Consider the following 26,587-nt stretch of genomic DNA (forward strand, 5'->3'; position numbering starts at 1 on the left):
GACACTGTTTCAGATGTTCTCAGCCCTGAAGAACTCAGTCTGGAGCGTTCTGCAGTTATCAGAACGCTCGGTGGTCACTCACTAAAAACAAAGCTGTTACATTTAGTTAAAAACGCTGCAGTTTTGTCACAATTATGCTGAAGAACCAGTTTGCTAAGGCTAGGGCACAAAAAGTCGTGATTAGACGAAGAGGAAACATCCTCCAGTCCTGGGTTTGTTTTCTCCCGCCACAATAAGAGCCACTTTTCATCTATTTACCCTGCAACATCATTTCTTCTTTGCTGTCATTCATTATTACTACGGCCTGTAGAGGACAACATAAACACAGCTCCATTAATACAGAAAGCTAGTGAATGGTGTGATAACAACCTACTGGACCTGCCAGCAGGTGGAGCAGCCCTCAATCAGACATGCTTATGAGCTGAAAACTGCTGATATCAACTGTCTGATCATTTTCTAACCAGCTAGTCGAGGTCATGTCCATATACTGGGTGATATTTCCTGCTGTGTTTATGTGCAACATTTTAAAATGACGGTGCAGTTACTTCAGGGACTTTAGTGTAACGCAGAGAGATTTCTGTAAACCAGCTCTCTAACCAGCAGAATCACATTTTAACATCGTGGAGCCGTTCGTGTCCTTTAACATCTTTACTGTGTAACTTCATCAGTTAATGTGTCACTGTCTGACCCTTCACTCTGAGTTACTGTTTATATTAACATCACACTGTTCAGCTCAATGAATATCAAGTCGGATTTCAGGATTACAACTTTTTATATCTTGGTCATTTACATCAGGGGTCTGAAACTCAAATTACCTGGGGGCCGCTGGAGGCAGTATCAAAATGACAAAAAAAAAGACACAAAATTACTAAAAAAAGAAACAAAATGACCAAACAAGACATAAAATTACTAAAAAAAACTAAACACAAAATGACCAAAAAAGACACAGAATGACAGAAAAAAACTAAATTACTTAAAAAAGACACAAAATGACCAAAAAAAATCACAAAATGACCAAAAAAAGACAAAAAAAAAAAAATTACTAAAAAAAGAAACAAAATGTCTGAAAGAACACTAAATTACTTAAAAAGACACAAAATGACCAAAAAATACACAAACTTACTAAAAAGACAAAAATTATTTTAAAAAGACACAAAATGACCCCCCCCAAAAAGAGACAAAATGACATTCAATAACATTTCAATTTCTTGCGGTAACAACAACACAGCAGATAATAATAATTAACAGTTTGAGACCCCTGGTTTAAACTGAGCCTAAAGCTCCATCAGCTGTCAATCAACCAGACCAGCTGGCTTCTTTCCAGCAGTGTAGGAGAAACCTTCATAACAGGAGAAAATCAGAGAAAACAGAAAGAAAAATCAAACTAACAAGCAACAAACATATATGTGACATATCAATAATTACAGATAAAAGTTGGTTCAAAACCAGACATTTGAACCAAAATAAATAATACTACAAGACAGTTTTTATGGACAAATCTTCATGTGGAGGTGAAAATGATAAAACAAAGAGAGTTTAATAAAGAGTGAGAGGCAGAGGAAGAATCACTGAGACCTTTAGATCCACAATATAAATACTTAATGAGACGTTCAGGAGCTGTTTGTTCTCTCTGTTGGGACAACCAGAGGTTGGGACACACACACACACACACACAGACACACACACACACATATACACACACACACACACACACACAGACACACACACACACACACACAGACACACAGACACACAGACACACACACACACACACACAGACACACAGACACACACACACACACACACACACACACACACACAGAATGACCAAAAAAAGACACAAAATGACCAAAAGACACAAAGTGACAAAAAAAATGAAACAAAATGACCAAAAAAGACACAAATTGACCACAAAATGATCAAAAAAAGACACAAAATTAAAAAATTAAAAAAATTAAGTGACCAAAAAGACTAAAACACATGAACACTTTAACACAGTGGAGACAGAGCTTACTTCCAAAATGATTTGGTGACCCCCAGAAATCATCTCGCGACCCCAATTGGGGTCCCGACCCCAAGGTTGAGAACAGCTGTTCTACCTGATCTGGTTCTCTGCATGATAGTTTACTTTAACTTTCATTTATGCTTTGTTATTGTTTTTTTACACATACGGCTCTATAAAATATCAGGAAAATATGATGATGCAAAAGTCACCGTCTCTACTTCTACTGCTGGTTCTACTGCTGGTTCTACTGCTGTTTCTACTGCTGGTTCTACTGCTGATTCTACTGCTGGTTCTACTGCTGGTTCTACTGCTGGTTCTACTGCTGATTCTACTGCTGGTTCTACTCCTGGTTCTACTGCTGGTTCTACTGCTGATTCTACTGCTGGTTCTACTGCTGGTTCTACTGCTGATTCTACTGCTGGTTCTACTGCTGGTTCTACTGCTGGTTCTACTGCTGGTTCTACTGCTGTTTCTACTGCTGGTTCTACTGCTGGCTCTACTGCTGGTTCTACTGCTGTTTCTACTGCTGGTTCTACTGCTGGTTCTACTGCTGTTTCTACTGCTGGTTCTACTGCTGTTTCTACTGCTGGTTCTACTGCTGGCTCTACTGCTGGTTCTACTGCTGGCTCTACTGCTGGTTCTACTGCTGGTTCTACTGCTGGTTCAACTCCTGGTTCTACTGTGGAGTAATTCCACAGTGTGTATTAGTACCTTTACTGCAGTAAATAAAGGATGTGAGTACTTCTGAATAAAACAGACACAAACTGCTAGAAAGAAGAATAAAATGTGCGTCTGCAGAGAATGTGAGCAGGTTCACCAGCAGCAGCTGAACACAATACCAGATGAACTGCTGAGGAGGAGGTGAGGAAAGCTGCGGTCTGTGTGTGCTCTGCAGGACCTTCTGTAGATTGAGAGGTCAGCCACCAGCTAACAAACACAAACACTATTTCTGGAGAGATTGAGCCTGGTGTTTGCACACAGAGCAGAGAGGATTATTGTGTTCTGACAGCAGCACACAACAGTTCAGGGTCTGCAGAATCAAATAAAACTGCTTCTGTTGTCCTCTCGCCTTGGCCTTCTGCTGCTGTCACAGCACTGTCCTTATACATATATATATATATATATATATATATGTACTATATATTCTGCAGCGAGCACAAGGGAGAAAAATGCAGCTTTCTTACACTTTGTGTGCTTTTAATTGATCTGTTCCATAAAGTGCTTCATTTAAAGAATGAAAACCTTTTCTCTTGTCTGCAGGTTACTTACAGCAGGCAGGGTCACACTTTCCCATTTAAAGCCTCTAAATAGCAACAACGTGTCTCATTTAGCAGCTTATCGGTTCCTACTAAAGAAGAACATGTTCCAGTGTACTCTAATGGAGAAAAAAAGGTTAAATAACGTCTGTAAGCAGCCGGGAGTCCGTTACTGGATCCAGAGGAACTATTCAGACAACAACATCTTTATCTGAACTAATGTCACTTCTACAGGATGAAGTATTGAAATACAGTCCATTAATGAAATGATGATCAAAGAAAGGCAGCTGCTACCGGAGCGATTATTATCTACCTGCTGTTGTTACTGCAGGAAGTGGAAATGTTATTAACGTCATTTTGTCTCTTTTTTGTGTCTTTTTTTTAGTAATTTTGTGTATTTTTGGGGTCATTTTGTGTCTTTTTAAAGTAAATTTAGTGTTTTTTAAGGAATTTTGTGGCTTTTTTTTGTCATTTATGTCTTTTTTTTGTAATTTTGTGTCTTTTTTTAGTATTTTTGTGTCTTTTTCTGGTCATTTTGTGTCTTTTTCAAGTAAATTTTGTGTTTTTTCAATCATCTTGTGTCTTTTTTTGGTCATTTTGTGTCTTTTTAAAGTAAATTTTGTGTTTTTCAGTCATTTTGTGTCTTTTTTGGTCATTTATGTCTTTTTTTTGTAATTTTGTGTCTTTTTTTGTTCATTTTGTGTCTTTTTTTAGTATTTTTGTGTCTTTTTCTGGTCATTTTGTGTCTTTTTCAAGTAAATTTTGTGTTTTTTCAATCATCTTGTGTCTTTTTTTGGTCATTTTGCTCTGAATCTGGATTCCAGAGTCTTCCTCCTGTTGTTTTGTTTGTTCTGTTTGAGTTTTTGTGTGGTGCTGTTGGGACTCTTATTTTGTTATTTCTGCCTGACCTTAAACCAAAGTGTTGTTTTATCATTATTACAGACAGATTCTTAAATGAAAACGCTGACTTGCCTTCATCTGGATGTCCTGCTCCTCCCAGTGAGGCCGGAGTCTCCTGAGGAGCTCCAGGACTCCTCTCCGAGGTTCCTCCTCATCAATGTGGAGGTCCACATGGAGCAGCTGGCTCCCAGAACCACAGCTCCTCCTGTCCATGTTCCACACAGCAGAGGGACTCTTTAGAAGTCTTTAAGGGATTTAAAGGATTTCAGCTGCAAAAAGCTCACAAACTTCAAAACATCCAAAATCCTGCAGAGCCAAACATGGATTTCATCTGGAAGACAAAGTGGAGAAGTGTTGTAGGAGGTGATCTAATAATGTGAGAGCTGCTTCAGTCAGAGTTGGAGTCTGCAGGTCACTAAGTCTTGTCCCCTGTGTGTCCAGTGACTCAGCAGTCCGGAGCTTATCAGGGGCCAATGTTCCTGTGGGCATCTCCATCCATGTTTACACATTAACCACCGGCTCTGAGCCACGTGGGCCTCAACCCCACACAGGAGAAGACTCTTTAACAGGTTCTACACCAGGACGCTGCAGGTACAAACACTGAATATTAATGTGAAGCCTTTGGTTTAGACGGTGACGGTGTTTAAATGTGCCTCCAGCCTCCAGAGTGTAAACTTAGATCCTCTCCTCCGTAGCGTGTCGTCTACTGACGAAACACAAAACTCTGATCTGATCTGCTCACGTCACGTAGCCTTTACCTCAGCATTTGTATCTCTTTGTTACAATTTGTGTCCGTTTTGTCATAATTTTATCTTTTTTGTCATAATTTTGTGTCTTTTTTGTCATAATTTTGTGTCTTATTTTGTCATAATTTTGTGTCTTTTTTATCATAATTTGTGTCTTTTGTCATAATTTATGTCTTTTTTATCATAATTTGTGTCTTTTGTCATAATTTGTCTTTTTTATCATAATTTGTGTCAGTTTTGTCATAATTTTGTGTCTTTTTTGTCTTCATTTGTGTCTTTTTTGTCATAACTTTGTCTTTTTTGTCATCATTTATGTCTTTTTTGTCATAATTTTGTGTCTTTTTCATCGTAATTTGTCTTTTGTCATAATTTATGTCTTTTTTGTCATAATTTGTGTCCTTTTTGTCATAATTTTGTGTATTTTTTGTCTTCATTTGTGTCTTTTTTATCATAATTTGTCTTTTGTCATAATTTATGTCTTTTTTGTCATAATTTTGTGTCTTTTTTGTCATAATTTGTCTTTTTTGTCATAATTTTGTGTCTTTTTTGTCATAATTTTGTCTTTTTTGTCATTTTGTGTCTTTTTGTCTTCATTTGTGTCTTTTTTGTCATCAGTTCTGTCCTTTTTATCATAATTTGTCTTTTTTGTCATCATTTCTGTCCTTTTTGTCATCATTTTGTGTCTTTTTTATCATAATTTGTGTCCTTTTTGTGATAATTGTGTGTATTTTTTGTCCCATCCATGCTCCAGGACAGGAAATAAAGAAACATGTGGATTATTTCCATGGTGGGACCTTCAAGCTGCTCTGGCAGCTCTAATAAACTTACAGGAGTCTTTCCACCAAATGTCCAGGATATGTACACATTTATTCTCAGCATATAGACTTTTTTCTCATTTTGACTTTTTTCTCGTTATTTTGACGATTTTCTTGTTATTGTGACTTTTTCTTCGTGGCTTCAACTTTTTTTTCTCATTTTGAATTATTTCTCGTGACTTCAACTTTTTTCTCTTGACTTCAACTTTTTGTTGTTATTTTGACTTTTTTGACGTTATTTTGATTTTTTTTCGTAATTTCAACTTTTCCTCCTCACATTGACTTTTTTCTCTTGACTTTGACTTTTTCTCATTATTTTGACTTTTTCTTCGTGGCTTCAACTTTTTTTTCTCATTTTGACTTTTTTCTTGTGACTTCGACTTTTTCTCGTTATTTTGACTTTTTTTTTTCGTGATTTTGACTCTTTTATTCGTGATTTTTAAGTGATGCCGCCTGGCTGCAAACCCAATCACATTCACACACTTTAGATCACCGTATCAGCAGATTTACTCCTGGAAACACTCGAATAAACCAGGAATAAAAAGTGAAGACGCCACTTAAACGTCTTCTGTTCAGACCGTCATCATGTAAATGGAGCCTGATTCTGCATCAGAGACTCACTGAGGCTCAGCTAATAGAGAATACTTGCAAATAAAAACTTAAAAAATGTAAACATGTTGCTGAAAATGTTAAAATCAAAATAAATACCCAACAAAAACATGCAGGCCCAAACGAGTATATCTCCAGCTTTAATATTAACCGTGATAAAAACAGACACAGCTGGGCATTTAAAAAAAACTGAAAAACGAAATGTCCTCCTTTGCAGATGCAATAATTAAATAAATTAACATCCAACAGCTCACCAGAAAATATCCGTTACTGAGTGAGAATGAAACCAGCTTTTTATTAAAGTCTTTAAAAAGTTTTTATTCATTTAACTAAATTTTTCTAAGGTGCAGCTAATAGAAAATACCTGCAATTAAAAACTTAAATTTACTGAAAGATGGAAACAAATTGCTGAAAATGGAAAATCTAAATTAATACCCAACAAAAACATGCAAGCCCAAACAAGTCTATATCTCCAGCTTTAAAATTAACAGTAATAAAAAAAACTTTTCTTGCAGACACAGCTTGGGATTTAAAAAATCTAGAAATCTAAATGTCCTCCTTTGCAGATGCAATAATTAAATAAATTATCTGCTTCAGTGTGAGAATGAAACCAGCTTTCTATCAAAGTTTTTATTCATTTAACCAAGTTTTTCTAAGGCACAGCTAATAGAAAATGCCTGCAAATAAAAACTTAATAGAAGTAAAACTTACTGAGAGATGTAAACACTTTCACCGTACTTGAAGTTTCAACATAAATAAACATTCTTCAAGTGTGAATGAATTGCAACAGAATAAAAAGCTGCAATTAATTAAGGTTTTACTCTGAAATGTTCCCTCTCTCCTCACAAAGACTCTGACTCTGGACTTCTGCTCCTTTTCCTTTTCTTCTGATTCCTCCTGATTGTTAAAATGCAGAACTCAGACATTATCATGTGGGCCTTGAAAATGACTCATTTGTGAAAGGATCCACCGAGAACCAGTTGAGTTGAAAGAGAACCACAACCGAGTTCTGGAGTTATTTCAAGTCTTTGACCTCAGCTTCACTACGAGTCTTTTCAAGTCTTTCAGCAGGGCGACATGAGCCGGATCTATTCAGAACCTCTATCAGGAGACTGGGATCAGAAGGTTTCATTAGTAACAGATTATACTTTGATGTTGATAAAGAGTCAAATAACGTTCCTGCTTCAAAGCATCAACGAGATTTCTTGCCAAAAAATCGACGTCCTGAAGACCTTTGACTGAAAACCAAGACATGATTCAGCCTCCGAGCCAAAACATGTCAGAACTTATTGTCATGGGGAGACATTCTGGGTCTTGACTGGTTCTCCAGGTTCTTTACTGGTTCTCCTGGGTCTTTACTTGTCTGGTAGCACTGGAAGTCTTGAAAAAAATGGTGTATATTACTTTATTCTGCATCAAAGGGTTATAACTCTAGGGTTAACTGGTTCTCCAGGTTCTTGACCAGTTCTCCTGGGTCTTGACTGGTTCTCCAGAGTCTTGACTGGTTCTCCAGGGTCTTAACTGGTTCTCCTGGGTCTTGACTGGTTCGCCTGGGTCTTGACTGGTTCTCCCGGGTCTTGACTGGTTCTCCTGAGTCTTGACTGGTTCTCCTGGGTCTTGACTGGTTCTTGACTCGTTCTCACCATCATAAATGGTGTATATTACTTTATTCTGCATCAAAGGGTTATAACTCTAGGGTTAACTGGTTCTCCAGGTTCTTGACCAGTTCTCCTGGGTCTTGACTGGTTCTCCAGAGTCTTGACTGGTTCTCCAGGGTCTTTACCGGTTCTCCTGGGTCTTGACTGGTTCTCCAGAGTCTTGACTGGTTCTCCAGGGTCTTAACTGGTTCTCCTGGGTCTTGACTGGTTCGCCTGGGTCTTGACTGGTTCTCCCGGGTCTTGTCTGGTTCTACCAAGTCTTGACCAGTTCTCCCGGGTCTTGACCAGTTCTCCTGGGTCTTGACTGGTTCTCCCGGGTCTTGACTGGTTCTCCCGGGTCTTGACTGGTTCTCCCGGGTCTTGACTGGTTCTCCTGGGTCTTGACTGGTTCTCCAGAGTCTTGACTGGTTCTCCAGGGTCTTAACTGGTTCTCCTGGGTCTTGACTGGTTCGCCTGGGTCTTGACTGGTTCTCCCGGGTCTTGTCTGGTTCTACCAAGTCTTGACCAGTTCTCCCGGGTCTTGACCAGTTCTCCTGGGTCTTGACTGGTTCTCCCGGGTCTTGACTGGTTCTCCCGGGTCTTGACTGGTTCTCCCGGGTCTTGACTGGTTCGCCTGGGTCTTGACTGGTTCTCCCGGGTCTTGACTGGTTCTCCTGAGTCTTGACTGGTTCTCCTGGGTCTTGACTGGTTCTTGACTCGTTCTCACCATCATAAATGTCTGTAGGCTGATAAATCCAACACGTTTTGACTATAATAAAACAGTTCTAATGTGAACTGTGGTAAAAAAAAAAAAAAAAAGTAAAATCAGTGGGAGAAACCAACTTTTATATTTTTACTAATTCAATCAGGAATTATGCTGCATTAAAGTCTTTCTGAGGCCCTGCTAATAGAAAAATACCTGCAATTAGAATCATGTTCAATAAAAACAAAAATTCACTGAAAATGAAAAAGAAAAATCACTTTCAGCGTACTTTAAATAACTGCAGGAATAAAAAACATTCTTCAAGTGTGAATGAATTGCAACTAAAGAAATAAAGAGCTGCAATTAATCAACTTTTCATTCCGTTTCACTTCTGTAATTCATTTATTTTTAACAGCTGTCAGACAGGAAACATGTGACACTTTGTTCAGAACTACCTGTCACTATCTGTCATCTCCAAATAATCCAGACTTGTTGCCTCCATCAGAGTATAAAACAAAGCAGCGTGGAGCCCTACTGTACATTTACCTCTAAAGTTCTGGCTGTAAACTCCATGAGGCCAGTTTCAGTTTGATGATGATATACCAAGTAAAACTGGAGACAAGCTCAAATAGATTTAGTATCAAATGATAGAACTGGATGGAACCCTCTTATATGGTAGATTTGACACCTTTGGTCACATTTGACACATTTACAATTCTTTACTGAGCATGATAGTGTTTTGAAAGTTAAAAAAAGATTCAAAATCATATTTTATGTTTGACTAAAGGACTAAAAAAGACACAAAATGACTAAAAAAAGACACAAAATAACAAAAAAAAGACACAAAATGACAAAAAAAAGACACAAAATGACAAAAAAAGACAAAAAATGACAAAAAATAGACACAAAATGACTAAAAAAAGACACAAAATGACTAAAAAAAGACACAAAATGACAAAAAATAGACACAAAATGACTAAAAAAGACTTAAAAAAGATACAAAATGACCAAAAAAGACACAACAACGACACAACAAAAACCACAAAATGACTAAAATGGACACTAAATGACTAAGAAAGACGCAACAAAAGACACAAAAAGACCAAAAAAAGGCACAAAATGACTAAAAAATAGACACGAATGACAAAAAAAGAATAAAAAAAGAATTTAAAAAAGAATAAAAAAAGACATAAAATGACCCAAAAAGTCACAACAAAAACCACAAAATGACTAAAAAATGACACAACAAAAGACACAAAATGACAAATAAAAAGACGCAAAATGACCAAAAAAGAAAATGAGAAGACAGAATGACCAAAAAAAAACCCCATATACATAGTCGCTGCAGTTGGACTCTGTATGTTTCTGTTTCTGTTATATATATATACATATATATATATATATAGTTGTAGTTGCTGCAGTGGTACTCTGTATGTTTCTGTTTATGTTGGATTAGTGAGCTCAGTGAGGCTCAACAGTGACACACGACAGAAAGCAGCCAGTAATAATGTTGAGACGGGTCCATTAGACGGGTGGAGTCTGTTGTCCCTGTGTTCTGCTGAGGAACATTTAAACATGATAGAAAGAGTTTTATTCTAACATGAGCTCTCTGCTCTCCAATGCCATGGAACATTTCAGCATGATGAAGACTGTGTAAACACAAGACGACTCTCATAAACATTGGAGCAGCATGTTTTCACTCTCTTCAATTATTCAGATGTTGGGCCAATGTTTACCATTTTGCATCATTACAGTAATTGCCTAGAAGTCACGAAATGCGGTGATCGTCTTGAACCGAATACTTTGCAAGCTTTTAGACGAAAATGAAATTCACTCGCCATCAAAGAGCGTCTCATCATCAAAGATGTTGTGTATTGAAAGAGAGATGAGTGTCTCGATTAAAAATGTAAGGGTCAGGCTGCAGCAGAATGGAGGAGTGGAGTCAGAGCAGCTCAACTGGAGGAACACACAACCACCCGTATACTGCTATGACACTTTCAGACACATTCACTTACTGTATGTCTGGCTTCCTTTTCTTTCTGCTGCCTCGTCATTGTTCAACTGGAGAATATCGACATTAACATTTGGGCCTTTGGGCCTTGAGAATTAGTCATTTGTGAAAGGATCCACAAAGTAACAGTTGTGTTGAAAGAGTCACAAAACTGAGATAATGTTGTTGGAGTTTAGCTCGACTTCCTGACACCAGAGACAATCAGAGTCCTCTTCAAGTGTTTTAAGCAGCGAAACCAAGAGATGATCTATTCAGAGAAAGGTGTAAATAAGAGGAGAGGAAGGAGAAAAGAGGAGGAGAAGGTTTCATTAGGTGCAGATTATATCAAACGTCAAACTTTCCTACTGATGGAAACTGCTGCTAAGACAAAGAACGAGAGACTTTTAACTTAAAACCATAAATATGGAAAAATCAGTAGGATTCATCTTCTGGGAACAATGAACATATGCACAGAATACCACGCCATCATTTTATGTTGGACGAAAGGACTAGAAAAGACACGAAATAACTAAAAGGCACAAAATGACTTAAAAAAGAAAATGACAAAAAAAACACATCAAAAACCACAAAATGACAAAAAATCACACCATCAACACAACATCATCATGACATCATCACACCATCATCACGACATCATCACACCATCATCATGAAATCATCACGCCATCATGATGACATCGTCACAACATCATCACAAATCATCAAGACATAATCATGACATCATCACAACATCATCACAACATCATCACACCATCACCACGCCATCATCACACCATCATCATGACATCATCACACCATCATCACGACATCATCAAGACATCATCACGACATCATCACACCATCATCACAACATCATCATGACATCATCACGACATCATCATGACATCACCATGACATCATCACAACATCATCACACAATCATCACGCCATCATCACGAAATCATCACGCCATCATCACACCATCATCACGACATCATCACACCATCATCACTACATCATCACACCATCATCACTACATCATCACGACATCATCACACCATCATCACGCCATCATCACACCATCATCATGACATCATCACACCATCATCACAACATCATCATGACATCATCACAACATCATCACAACATCATCAAGACATCCTCACGACATCATCACGACATCATCATGACATCATCACGACATCATCACACCATCATCACAACATCATCACAACGTCATCACGACATCATCACAACATCATCAAGACATCCTCACGACATCATCACGACATCATCACGACATCATCACACCATCATCACACCATCATCACGACATCATCACGACATCATCACACCATCATCACGACATCATCACACCATCATCACGACATCATCACACCATCATCACAACATCATCACGACATCATCACACCATCATCACAACATCATCACGCCATCATCACACCATCATCATGACATCATCACACCATCATCACAACATCATCATGACATCATCACAACATCATCACAACATCATCAAGACATCCTCACGACATCATCATGACATCATCATGACATCATCACACCATCATCACACCATCATCACGACATCATCACGACATCATCAAGACATCCTCACGACATCATCACGACATCATCACACCATCATCACGACATCATCAAGACATCCTCACGACATCATCACGACATCATCATTAAATCATCACACGATCATCACGACATCATCACTACATCATCACGACATCATCACGACATCATCACGACATCATCACTACATCATCACGACATCATCACAAAATCATCACAACATCATCATGCCATCATCACGACATCATCACAACATCATCACGACATCATCACGACATCATCACAACATCATCACACCATCATCACGACATCATCACGCCATCATCACGCCATCATCACGACATCATGACGACATCATCATTAAATCATCACGACATCATCATTAAATCATCACACGATCATCATGACATCGTCACGACATCATCACAACATCATCACTACATCATCACGACATCATCACGACATCATCACAAAATCATCACAACATCATCACGCCATCATCACGACATCATCATTAAATCATCACACGATCATCCTGACATCATCACGACATCATCACAACATCATGACTACATCATCACGACATCATCACGACATCATCATGACATCATCACTACATCATCACGACATCATCACAAAATCATCACAACATCATCACGACATCATCACAACATCATCACACCATCATCACAACATCATCATGACATCATCATGACATCGTCATAAATTCCAAGAACATTTTGTAGCACTTGACGAGCAGAATTGACAGTTTATAATTAAAATGCTGTGAATGTGAATGGTTCATTCTTTAGAGAAAAAAAAGTTATTTTAAATTTTTGTTTGGATTTTTGTTCAAGGAGAATCTGCGTTTATGATGACCAGACTGTTTGGTTCACATGAACTGTTTTACAGCGTCTTGTCTGAAAAAAAAGACAAATCTTAGATAAACCTTTAAACTCTGTTTCAACTAAGTGAATTGATTTGACGTGTGAATGAAACAGCCACTTTGTGTCGAAAATGAACACAGAAAACAAAGAATAACTGCACGGACAATCATCACGACATCATCATGACATCATCACGACATCATCTAGCCATCATGACACCATCATCACGCCATCATCACAACATCATCACACCATCATCATGACATCACACCATCATCACGACATCATCACGACATAATCACACGATCATCACACAATCATCATGACATCATCGCACCATCATCACGACATCATCACGACATCATCAGACCATTATCGTGACATCATCACACCATCATCATGACATCGTCATAAATTCCAACAACATTTTGTAGCATTTGACGAGCAGAATTGACAGTTTATAATTAAAATGCTGTGAATGTGAATGGTTCATTCTTTAGAGATAAAAGAAGTTATTTGAAGTTTTCGTTTGGATTTGTGTGCAAGGAGAATTTGTGTTTATGATGACCAGACTGTTTTTGTTCAGATGAACTATTTTACAGCGTTTTGTCTGAAAAAAAAGACAAATCTTAGATAAACCTTTAAACTCTCTCTTTCAACTAAGTGAAGTTTTTTGAGGTGTGAATGAAACCGCCACTTTGTGTCGAAAACGAACACAGAAAACAAAGAATAACTACACGGCCCATCATCACGACATCATCACGACATCATCACGACATCATCACTACATCATCACGACATCATCACGACATCATCACTACATCATCAAGACATCATCACGACATCATCATGACATCATCCCGACATCATGATGACATCATGATGACATCATCACACCATCATCACAACATCATCACACCATCATCATGACATCATCACACGATCATCATGACATCATCATGACATCATCACACCATCATCACAACATCATCACGACATCTTCACAACATCATCCGGACATCATCACACCATCATCACGACATCATCACACGATCATCATGACATCATCACAACATCATCACGACATCATCACACCATCATCACAACATCATCATGACATCTTCACAACATCATCATGACATCATCACGACATTATCACAACATCATCATGACATCATCACAACATTATCACGACATCATCACAACATCATCACACCATCATCACGACATCATCACGACATCATCACACGATCATCATGACATCATCACGATATCATCACGACATCATCACACCATCATCATGACATCATCACAACATCATCACACCATCATCATGACATCTTCACGACATTATCACGACATCATCGCAACATCATCACACCATCATCACAACATCATCACGACATCATCACGACATCATCAAACGATCATCATGACATCATCATGATATCATCACGATATCATCACGACATCATCACACCATCATCATGACATCATCACACCATCATCACACCATCATCATGACATCATCATGACATCATCACACCATCATCACAACATCATCACACCATCATCATGACATCATCACGACATTATCACGACATCATCACGACATCATCACACCATCATCATGACATCATCACGACATCATCACATGATCATCATGACATCATCACGATATAATCACGACATCATCACGACATCATCACACCATCATCACAACATCATCACACCATCATCATGACATCATCACACCATCATCATGACATCATCACGACATCATCACACCATCATCATGACATCATCACGACATCATCACGACATCATCATGACATCATCACAACATCATCATGACATCATCGCACCATCATCATGACATCATCACACCATCATCACGACATCATCACACGATGATCATGACATCATCACGATATCACGACATCATCACGACATCATCACGCCATCATCACAAAATCATCATGACATCATCCCGCCATCATCAGGACATCATCATGACATCATCACACCATCATGATGATATCATCACGACATTATCACGACATCATCACGACATCATCACACCATCATCACGACATCATCACGACATCATCACACGATCATCATGACATCATCACAACATCATCACACCATCAACATGACATCATCACACCATCATCATGACATCGTCATAAATTCCAAGAACATTTTGTAGCATTTGACGAATAGAATTGACAGTTTATAATTAAAATGCTGTGAATGTGAATGGTTCATTCTTTAGAGAAAAAAATGTTCTTTGAAGTTTTCGTTTGGATTTTTGTTCAAGGAGAATCTGCGTTTATGATGATCAGACTGTTTGGTTCAGATGAACTATTTTACAGCGTTTTGTCTGAAAAAAAGACAAATCTTAGATAAACCTTTAAACTCTCTGTTTCAACTAAGTGAATTAATTTGACGTGTGAATGAAACTGCCACTTTGTGTCGAAAACGAACACAGAAAACAAAGAATAACTGCACGGACCATTATTTTTTTGCCATACAGACGTTTCCAATATGCAATAAAAGGGAGATTTTTATCCGCCACTAAGAGAACATTTTAAGAAATGTATACATCAAACCACTTCATCAGCCGTCGTCTAAACAATCTGATATGAATTTGTCCTTCAGGGAGCAACTCTCCTCTCTCTCTGTCTCCTTCTCTCTCTCTCTCTCTCTCTCTCCCCGCGGCTTCTTGCTGTCTTTCATAAGTTTTTGAAAAGAGAAAATTTCCTTTTATTACAAGGCAAACAGTTGTTGGTGTCCTTTATCAGACAGCTCTTTGAAGAGAAAAAGAGAGAGAGCTATGCAGACATTTAACCTTTTTATATAGTCTCACAATTGGGGCTCTCAAGGCCTTTCATTTGTGAAGTTCCTGTGGAAAAATCAGGGAGCTTGGACTCATTACATCCAGCGGTACAGTATATTTATATTCCAGCTCCAATCAAAGCTAGCCAATATGCCATCCCTATGTATTTTCTCCTCTGAGCCCTGCCTCCCCACTATAATTTACACCGACATTTTGTGTGCAAATGCAGTAATAGACACATTTATCACATCAAAAGGGATTCAATTTTCTTTTCAATCATCCACCGGTATGAATAGCGCCACATCCTCTGCGGCCAACAATGAGGGGCCATTACCGTAGCGGAGGACGGCTCGGCTCCTCGCCATTCAGGGGAAAAAAGTGTGTCAAACTGTTTGCTGACGCCGGCGTTTGTTCTATCAGACGGAGACAGCTCTCAGACAGGTTAGCGTCCAATTTTATTGTCAGACAAATGTCAGTTTTGTTTGGGGCGCTGGCGGTAATCACCGGGCTCACACTCCCTGTTCCTCTGCAGTAAAGCGGCAGTTAGTCCATTTAATACTCCAAGTCTCATGTCAGGAGTCCAACAGGACCCCCGCTGGTCCTCATTATGAGGAGGGACCAGGCCGGGGCCCCGACACGGGGAGGGGCCCCACGCTGCATCTGCATCAGGAGAGAAATACTTTACAACTGATGAATTAAAGTCCTGCTGCTCGGAGACAACGGGGACGTGGAGCGGAGGTTTCCTGTCACCTTCATCTGCAAAAACTGATTAAAACTAAGATTAAATATGTTACATCAATATTAGATCGATATTAGATCAATATTATATCAATATTAGATCGAGGGGATACCTGATTATTTATTGTCTGATAAGATTCTTAGTCAGCAGTTTTTATTTTAGACTGTTTGACTTGTTTTCAGTGTTTTGGTCCTTAATGATCTAAATCAGATATTACAGCTTGTTACTGAGATTTTATCACCTATACTGAGTAAATACATGCTGGAAACTAGAATATCAACAGTTACAAAGCTGTTTCACCAACACTTACAACTAGGAAGTCAGTTTGTGTCTTTTTTAGCCATTTTATGTTTTTTTTTGGTAATTTTGTCTCTTTTTTAGGCATTGTGTCTCTTTTAGTCATATATATAAAACTGCTATCTCAAAGTAATATTTTCTTATTTCAAGCATAACTAATAAATTATAGCTTTGACATAATTTGACCTCTAACAAGCAGCCAGATGAATCAATAGTTTTATGATCAATGAACCAATAGAAGTGTGTATTGTTGTGTAGTGTGTATGTAATTAACTACATTAAACTGACACTTGATATTTAAACATTTAACATGAAACATTTAACAACAATAAAAAGTCACCTGTTATCAGTTAGAATACACTAATTCTAAGGTATTTGTGGTTCATTAGATTAGATATTTTTACTGGTTTCGGAAAGTCTTTACAAGACACATTTTATTGTTCCATTGGAAGATAATTTTGATATTTTTGAACAAAATACACCTAATTTTTATACTTTTTTCCTTGTTTTTGAGAGGTGGCTTTTTGCAGTGTGTAACCTTTAACTAATGTTTAAATAAATAAAATAAGACCGGAGCTCATTTACAGTTTGACAGAATTATTCATACCAAAATCAAAAGGTTTTGTTTTCAGTTTAACCACTAAGTTTGGGTTTGATTTATGGACATAAATACATTTATAGAAGAGAAAATGTATCCAACTTTGTCAGGGTAGAAAAATGAAAAATCCTGGCTTTATTTACAACAATCTTCAAGATTGTTAACACATTAAATTATAATAAAATATGGATTTTAAATCAGTATGAGGAGTTTTTCCCATCAGCTCACTTCTTAAGTTTTAAAGATTTCAATTTACTTGAATTGTTGCATGTTTATTTATACCTGTATCTTTTTATTGTTTGTGCAGCTCTATGGAAACCTTGTGTTTGCTAAAATTGTGCTCTATAATATTGGATATTATTTCACTTCAAGTTGTGTTTTAAATTCAGTTTTGTCTCAAAGTTGTTTGTTTGCTTCCCTGGTTGGTTCCTATCTGCTTCTGTCATTTCATCTTCATATTATTGATATTATTTATTAGTGTGTGTTGTGTGTTTCAGCCACACACAACAAACATCTCCAGACCTTCACATGTTGTAATAAGAAGAGAATAAATCATTTTTCACACTGCAAAAACTGAACTCTAAGTCAAAGTAATTATCTCAGATCAATGTTAGATATCTGCTTATTTTAGTCTGATCAGATAGTTCTTCTTAGTCAGCAGTTTTTATTTTAGACTGTTTCACTTGTTTGATATAAAGATTTCACGGCTTTTGCCTTATTTCAAGAATTTTAAGAAAAATATTCTACATCCAGATAAAAATCTTTGTAGCTGTATCAAGAACAGTTGACTAGTTTTTATTAATTCAAGAATATTTTTCAACATATTGAGAAAATAGGTCACGTGTATTTCATTAGAATCAATAAAAGTCACTAGTTATCAGTCAGAATACACTAATTCTAAGGTATTTGTGGTTCATTAGATTAGATATTTTTACTGGTTTTGGAAAGTCTTGACAAGACACATTTTATTGTTCCATTGGCAGATAATTTTGATATTTTTAAGGAAAATACACCTAATTTTTATACTTCTTTCCTTGTTTTTAAGAGCTGACTTGTTGCAGTGCATGACTCTGCTGCAGAGCCAGAATGTTCTCTGACTCTGATTCTGACTCTAGTTGATTTAATTCTATCAAGTTTCCTCATTAAAGGATCAAACTGCTGCCAGCGTCTCCTCCAACACGTTATTTCTGCAGAGATGTTTCCTGTCGTCTGCTGCCACACAGACATGAGATCATCCTGCTGCAGCTCCAGACCTTCATCTGATGGTTTCACTTCAGAGACGCTGGAGCTGCTCCGCTTCTGGTTCTGGTTCTGGTGTCCAACACGGTCCTGATCTGAGGCTGCATGCTTCTGCAAAAACGGACAAAAAACAAGAAATAAATAACTAGAATTAAACAAATACATGCTGGAAACAAGTCAAATTATCTGCCAGAGCAGTTAGTAAATGTTTCTTTGTAAGAATTCTTTAAATAAGTAAAAATATCTAGAAACTGGAAAAACAATGATGTGTTGAAATAAATACAAAAATACTTATTTCGAGCAATTGTGGCTTGAAAAGCCCGACTCAGAAATACTTGAAACAAGCACGTTTTGGTGATAGAAAATGCTTTTGAAATATTTTAGGTAAAAACTCACCATATTCAACAGTTGAATAGATTGAAAAGCATGAAAAAGCTCACAATGTCAATCCTAAAAACAAGTCTTAAACAATAAGTTTTTCCATCAAAAGAAACGCTGTTCTGCCATATAATTGACAAGAAAATACTTTATAAATGCTGCATGAATTAAAGATTTTACCATTAAATATTACAGTATATTTCTGTTAGAGATATGGTGTTTAGTACATTTAACAGTGAGAAAAAGTGTTTTTCTTTACAAAAAAGTAAATGCAAACATTACAGTGATGTGTTACACATTTAAAACTTTATCTCAGAATATCAGTTGCTTTCACTTAAATTTGCATCTAAAATCTCAGAAAACATTTTTTTTTACTTGTAAATTTACCGGCTTTAATCTCAAAGAATATCTGATTTATTTGTCTCAAAAATTTGAGTTTTTGTCTTTTGCCACTTTCATCTTTATTCATGATATTCAAGTTTGTTTATATATTACAGTATATTTCTGTTACAAACACGGTGCCAGAGTATTTTACAGTGGAGTCATGTATTTAAAATAAAAATGATGTAACATTTTTTAGCAATTTTGTGTCTTTTTTAAATTCATTTTACATCCTTTTTTAGTAATTTTGTGTCTTTTATTACAAACACATTGCCAGAGTATTAACAGTGGAGTAATTTATTTGAAAAAAAATATGTATATCCTGTTTTGTCTGATATTTACATTTACAGTGTTTCATTGTTACTGAAACTGAATTAACTCATTTATCATTTTACCTCTTTTACTGTCATGTTTAACAGTTTTTCACCCTAAAACCTCCAGATATTTTTTACAGTGTGGAGGTCTGGAGGCTCCTGGAGGAAGTGAACAATCATTCTGTGGACTGAGTGAGAATCTGCAAACTGCAAATAAAAAATGTCTTATTAATGCTCCTTGGACATGATAAATAATGCAGCGTAAAGATTTTTATCTGACTGATAAACTGATTTAATGCTGAAAGGCTGAAATGAGCAACAGCAGATATTTAAATACACTACATCCACCAGTCACATATGTTCACATTATTAAATATGTATTTCATAGGCTGGGCCCTGACCTTGGCTTGGGAGGGAGCTCCATCATTTCATCTAGAAATAAAAAGAGAGACTGCAGCAATTACAGTAGCGTGTTAATTACACATTCACTTTGATATGAGAGAGAATCAGAGACGAGCTGCTGCTGCTGGAACACGTCTCACTCCCTCACATATCTGCTGTTTCACACCTGGACCACTACCAGCTACAGTCTCAGCTCAGAGACTCGGAGGAGGAAAGAGACTCGAAGTGAAACGTCTGAAGAAAGACAGAAGAACTGCTGACACGGACAGAAACACACACACACACTCTACAGTTAATTATTATAAAACATGTTTAAATACCATGTTGGTATATTTTTCACCTATATGACCTGATAATAATAATAACTGATGTTTTATTCTGACTTACTGGATCAACATTTAGAACCAAAAAGAAACAAAGAAAAACCAACATAAATGTGATCTTGTGATTGTGTGTGATCCTGTCATCAACTCTGGTTTTATTCTAGTGGGACTCTGTTTGATTTGGCTCTTTGTGTTTAGACGAACAATTTTGGTCATTTTGTGTCTTTTTTTAGTCATTTTGTGTCTTCCTCTGTGGGTTTTTTTTTGTGTTTTTTGTGTCTTTTTTTAGTTATTTTGGGTCTTTTTGGTAATTTTGTGTCTTTTTTGGTCATTTTATGACTTTTGTTGTGTCTTTTTTAGTCATTTTGTGCCTTTTTTAAGTCATTTTGTGTCTTTTTTTGTCATTTTGTGTCTTTTTTTTAGTCATTTTGTGTATTTTTGTCATATTGTGTCTTTTTTAGACTCAGTAAAAGAGGTAAAATGATAAATGAGTTAATTCAGTTTCAGTGACAATGAAACACTGTAAATGTTTATATCAGCCAAAACAGGATTTTTTACATTTATTTTGTGTAAAAATACTTTTCCTCACTGTTAAATGTACTAAACACCATATCTCTAACAGAAATATACTGTAATATTTAATGGTAAAATCTTTAATTCATGCATCATTTATAAAGTATTTTCTGGTCAATTATATGGCAGAACAGCGTTTCTTTTGATGGTTAAACTTTCTATTTTTACAGTAAAATATGGAATAAAATGTCAATCTTAAACATGAAATCAACAGTGTTAATATCATTTTACCGTAATATTATAAAAAGTTGCAGCGTATTTATTACGGTAAAGTTCTGCTGCTGGTTTTTACCATAAAAACAAGAGTTTTTCTTACAGTGTGGAGCTGCTCTGTGACTCTGTGAGGAAACACACACACACTTAAACACACTCTGTCTGAATAAAGAGTCTTTATGTTGGATCTGAGAGCAGCGGAGCGGAGACGAGGCGCTTTACTGGGACACGACCAGGAGAATAAAACACACAGCTCACGTTTAACACTGAAACAAGTCAGATCTTATAAACAAGGAAAAAGGTACAAAAATGAGGCGTATTTACTTAAAAATAGACTTTCAAAACCAGTAAAAATATCTAATCTAATGAACCACAAATACCTTAGAATTAGTGTATTCTGACTGATAACTAGTGACTTTTTATTGATTCTAATGAAATACACGTGACCTATTTTATCAATATGTGTAAAAATATTGTTGAGTTAATAATCAGTAAATGCTAGAGCCATCATCTGGACATAATGATATGATAGGCATTATATTTATAGAAACCAGCAAAGTCACACTAAAAACTAAAAACTAATTTGTGTCCTTTTTTGGTCAATTTGTGTCTATTTTTGGCCATTTTGCATATTTTTTTTGGTCCTTTTGTGGCTTTTTATGGTCGTTTTGCGTCTATTTTTGGCATCTTTTTGTGGTAATTTTGTGTCTTTTTTTGGTCATTTTCTTCAGACAGCTACAAAGATTTTTATCTGTACGTAGAATATTTTTCTTAAAATTCTTGAAATAAGACAAAAGCTGTGAAATCTTTATATCAAACAAGTGAAACAGTCTAAAACAAAAACTGCTGATTAAGAAGAACTATCTGATCAGACAGACAATTATGATCTAATATTGATCTGAGATATTAAGCTCGTGGTGCCTCGGGCCAATAAAAAACAATTTTTATTCTCTGACTTTTTAACTTTGCGTGTGTTTTTTGGTCCTCTGTGTCTTTTATTTATTTCACTACGTTCATCTGTTTGATTTTATCGTTTTATTTATAGCATCATTTTAGATTTATGCACTTATTTGATTATTTATTGCTGATATTTAAGGGAATGTTTGATTCTATGTGCAGTTCTTTAGAGACGTTGTTGTTGTTGTTTAAATGTGCTACAGCAATAAATAAAGTGGATTGATTGGTTGTCGGAGGTGTTGTTGCTCTCTGCGGTGATATTTTTTATCACAGCTGGATGAAATTAATTAATTAATCACATTCAGAATAACCTTCATAAATATAAATCACTTTAAAAAAAAGACTTGAAAGACTTGAACTCCTGGTGAAACAACAGCAAAAAGATTCCTCCGAAGACAAACGTCTGTTTCATCAGTCACCTATTCACACAAACACACACACGCACACACACACACTCACACACACACACACACACACACACACTCCAAGAGGTCGTTGTCTTAATGTTTAACCAGTCGGAGTCTCTTCAGGACACCAGAGACTCTGATTATTATTATTTACTGTCAGACACTTTAACTGTGTTTGTTTTTTAGCCTCTATAATAATAAGAGATTGATTTAAAAAACAATACAAATACAAACAAAATGACGGCTGGAATCTGGATTAGATAAAATAAAATAAAAACAACAAATAAAAAAATAAGACGCGTGTATCATATTTCCTCCAGAAGCAGAAAACATCCCAGAACACGTCAGTCAGCCTGGAGACACAACGCTGCTGTCAAACACACTCACATACATGATACACTCTGTCATAACAGGCAGTTAACACACACACACACACACACACACACACTCACACACACACACACACACACACACACACACACACACACACGGCCGGCGGTCTGCTACTGTCTGCAGCTACAGCAGAGAAAACAAACAGAGAAAACCTCCAGACGCTCTGAGAGAGAGAGAGAGTGTGTGTGTGTGTGTGTGTGTGTGTCAGTGTGTGTGTGTGTGTGTGTGAGCAGGCGTACTGTGGTGGCCTGTTAATGGTTCGGGGGGCTCAGAGGACCAGAGAGGGGAAAGTGTGTGTGTGTGTGTGTGTGTGTGTGTGTGATCTGCAGGAGAACAGATGAGTGTGTTAGAGGTAGTGAACAGTGAAGTGAAGTGTGTGAGTTTTTTAAAGAGCCGTTTGAGGGTCAGACTGACTTACGTCATGAAAAACTGCCCCAAATTTTGCATTGAAGTGAATGGGACAGCTGAAAAAAATGAGTGAAAAAGAACAATAATTGGAGATTTTTAAACGTCTACTTCTCCGGCATAATTTCACCTAGAGACTCCATTTAAACTTTAAACAGTAGACACAAGTCTTGTGTATCGGTGTATTAATCCACGTTTCGATAGGTCATATAGTTTTTTATCAATCCCTGTTCAATGACCATGATCATTTTTGGAGAAATTCTGAGATTATAATGGGTGTGTATTGCACGGAATGTTCGTGTCACAGTGTGTGACATCATCACCAGAGTGTAGAGGGAGAGAAGAAACTGTCAAAAAATAAATTTGAAAACTGCGCTCCAGGCCGCAAATTCCACTCTACAGAAATAATTTATACATAGAAACGTAGGAAAATTAGTCTTCTCCCTCACAATCCTCTGGTAAAGCTGTCAGAGTTATAGTTTGGGCGTAGGACGCACAGATGATCCACCAACACCACCAACAGCCTCATTGGCTCCCATATTAAAAACGCAGGAAGATTTCTGAAAAAGGGAGATGGAACAGTTTTTTTAGATCGCTCTAACAAAGATATTTCTTAATTTTTCTTTAAAAAAAAACATGTGTAGACGTTCAGGAAGAACTCAGGACGCTCAAAGTGAAGTCGGATCAATGATAGGTATTATGGTTTTGCCAAAAATGCTTTCTGTTCGAGGCCAGAAATTCCAGTCTGTCCACCTCTGGCTGCTGTCACTGTTCAGGAACATTCTACAGCTGCAGTTAATTCTGTTGATTGCTCTGCTCTGATTGGTCGACCACAAAACCTTTGATCCTTTTATGTGATTACAGTTACAATACACACACACACACACACATACACATACACAGGTAAATTTGTTATTATGGTTTTTATCTTGTCGTGTTTTTGTTACATTTTTGACACATTTTTCATGTTTTTGTCGTGTTCTTGTTGTGTGTTTGTCACGTTTTTTCATGTTTTTGATGCGTTTTTGTCGTGTTTTTGTCACATTTTTGTCGCATTTTTGTCACATTTTTGTCACATTTTTGTCGCATTTTTGTCGCATTTTTAGCACGTTTTTGACACGTTTTTGACACGTTTTTTTCATGTTTTTGTCGTGTTTTTGTCACGTTTTTGTCAAGTAGTTGTTACGTTTTTGTCACATTGTTTTTGTTGTGTTTTTGTCACATTGTTTTTGTCATGTTTTTGACACGTTATTTCCATGTTTTTTCATGTTTTTCTCATGTTTTTGTTCTGGTTGGTGTTTGTGTAGTTATTGTGGGACCAGAGTCTCTTCTGTCAGTGAAGGTTTCTTTTTAAATGTTTAGACATATAAATATGTGTGTTTATTTGTGATGTTCAAGGCAGTTTTTCTCTGCAGGAATCGCTGCGATCCCTAAAGAGCAGCAGCTCACACACACACACACACACACACACACTGAAATGCAAAAATGCAGACTTAATAAAAACACCCTTTGACACTAACAAGACTGGCTGCTCAAATTTTAATCACCACATTTCATTAATTCATTCCTATGAGCTGCTGCCGTTCTTCAGTCAAAGAGAGAAATCTAAATGTTCATTTACTGTCTCTGAGCAGTAATCACCATTGTTTGTCTTCTTTACGCCGCGGAGGGAAATAAATTGCAGCCTTGAACACGGCGAACATGTGATCAAGGCCGAAGGCGTCTTGGGACAAAAAGCCGGCGTTGAGCGTTTATTGGAGTGGCGGTGACCCGCCGAGCGACCTCCCGCCGGCCGCCGCCGCCGCGCGCAAATTAAGGTGCACTCAAGCAACAATTGGACAAATTCATGACATTCCACCAGGGATCTGCTGCACAAAGAACACGGGTTTTGTTTTTACCTTGAAGCTCTGTGAAAGTTTACTGTACGTACACGCTGCTGCTGCAGAATATTAATATGCAGACGCCTCTTTAATCTGCCTGGTAGAGTCTCTCTGATAAACGGAGACGTTTTATTACACCAGAATCAACTGGATTCATAAAACATCATCCTGGCTTTCATAGTGCTAACAGGCTGGAAGACTTATATTCTGTATGATGAGGAAAGATATCCTCTATTAGGAAATTATTAACAACAAAGACGTTTAAATACCAAAAACAATCAATGTTTTTATTCATTATTGTTTATATCAGAATCTTTCTTTCACATGATACAATACATATATGACTATACAAAGAAGCTTTATATATTCTCTTATAATATATAATACAATCTAGAAATACAGTCATGGAAAAAAATTATTAGACCTCCTTGTTTTCTTCTGTTTCTTGTTCATTTTAATGTCTGATAAAACTAAAGGTACATTTTTTTGGACAAATATACATATAACGAAGATAAGAGTTTAATTAAAGAGCCGATATCTAGACATTTAACATGGTTTTATTGATAATGATTTAGGTTATTTTCAAGAATGTTTCCATGACTGTAGATGTAAAAATGATTAAAAAAGACACAAAATTACCAAAAATAGATGTAAAAATGACAAAAAATATGAAAAAATGACACAAAAATATCTAAATAGACACACATTGACCAAAAAAGACACAAAAAGACCAAAAATAGATGTAAAAATTATTTGAAAACACATATATTTAGATGCAAAAGTGACCAAAAAATGATACAAAAGTATCAAAATAGAAACAAAGTGACCAAAAATAGATGTTAAAATTATAACAATAAAACCATGTTAAATGTCTAGATATCAGCTCTTAAATTAAACTCTTTTCAGATATTTTAGTTGTTATCATTATATTTGTCCAAACAAATGAACCTTTAGTTGAACCAGACATTAAAATGAACAAGAAACTGAAGAAGACAATGGTCCAATGGTCAATCAAAAAAACAATCCATGTTTTTCTTCCTTATTGTTTATATTAGAATCATTCTTTCACATGATACAATACATATATGAT

The 26,587-nt window shown here is 36.7% G+C and overlaps 1 protein-coding gene across 2 annotated transcripts in view; it reads right to left on the reverse strand.

Annotated features, from left to right (window-relative positions):
* zgc:113516 (uncharacterized protein LOC541449 homolog) overlaps positions 1 to 4,693 on the reverse strand; it is a 59,195-nt gene extending 54,502 nt beyond the window's left edge. Inside the window, exon 1 of one of the 2 annotated variants that reach the window (XM_059334636.1) lies at positions 4,234 to 4,693. In XM_059334636.1, coding sequence (XP_059190619.1) covers positions 4,234 to 4,374 — 141 coding nt within the window. In that variant the 5' untranslated portion in view covers positions 4,375 to 4,693. The remainder of the gene's footprint in view (positions 1 to 4,233) is intronic. The other variant, XM_059334637.1, reaches the window with a different exon arrangement.
* Between the last annotated feature and the right edge of the window lie 21,894 nt (positions 4,694 to 26,587).

Source organism: Centropristis striata, chromosome 6 (assembly GCF_030273125.1).
Source record: "Centropristis striata isolate RG_2023a ecotype Rhode Island chromosome 6, C.striata_1.0, whole genome shotgun sequence".
Classification (NCBI taxonomy): Eukaryota; Metazoa; Chordata; class Actinopteri; order Perciformes; family Serranidae; genus Centropristis; species Centropristis striata.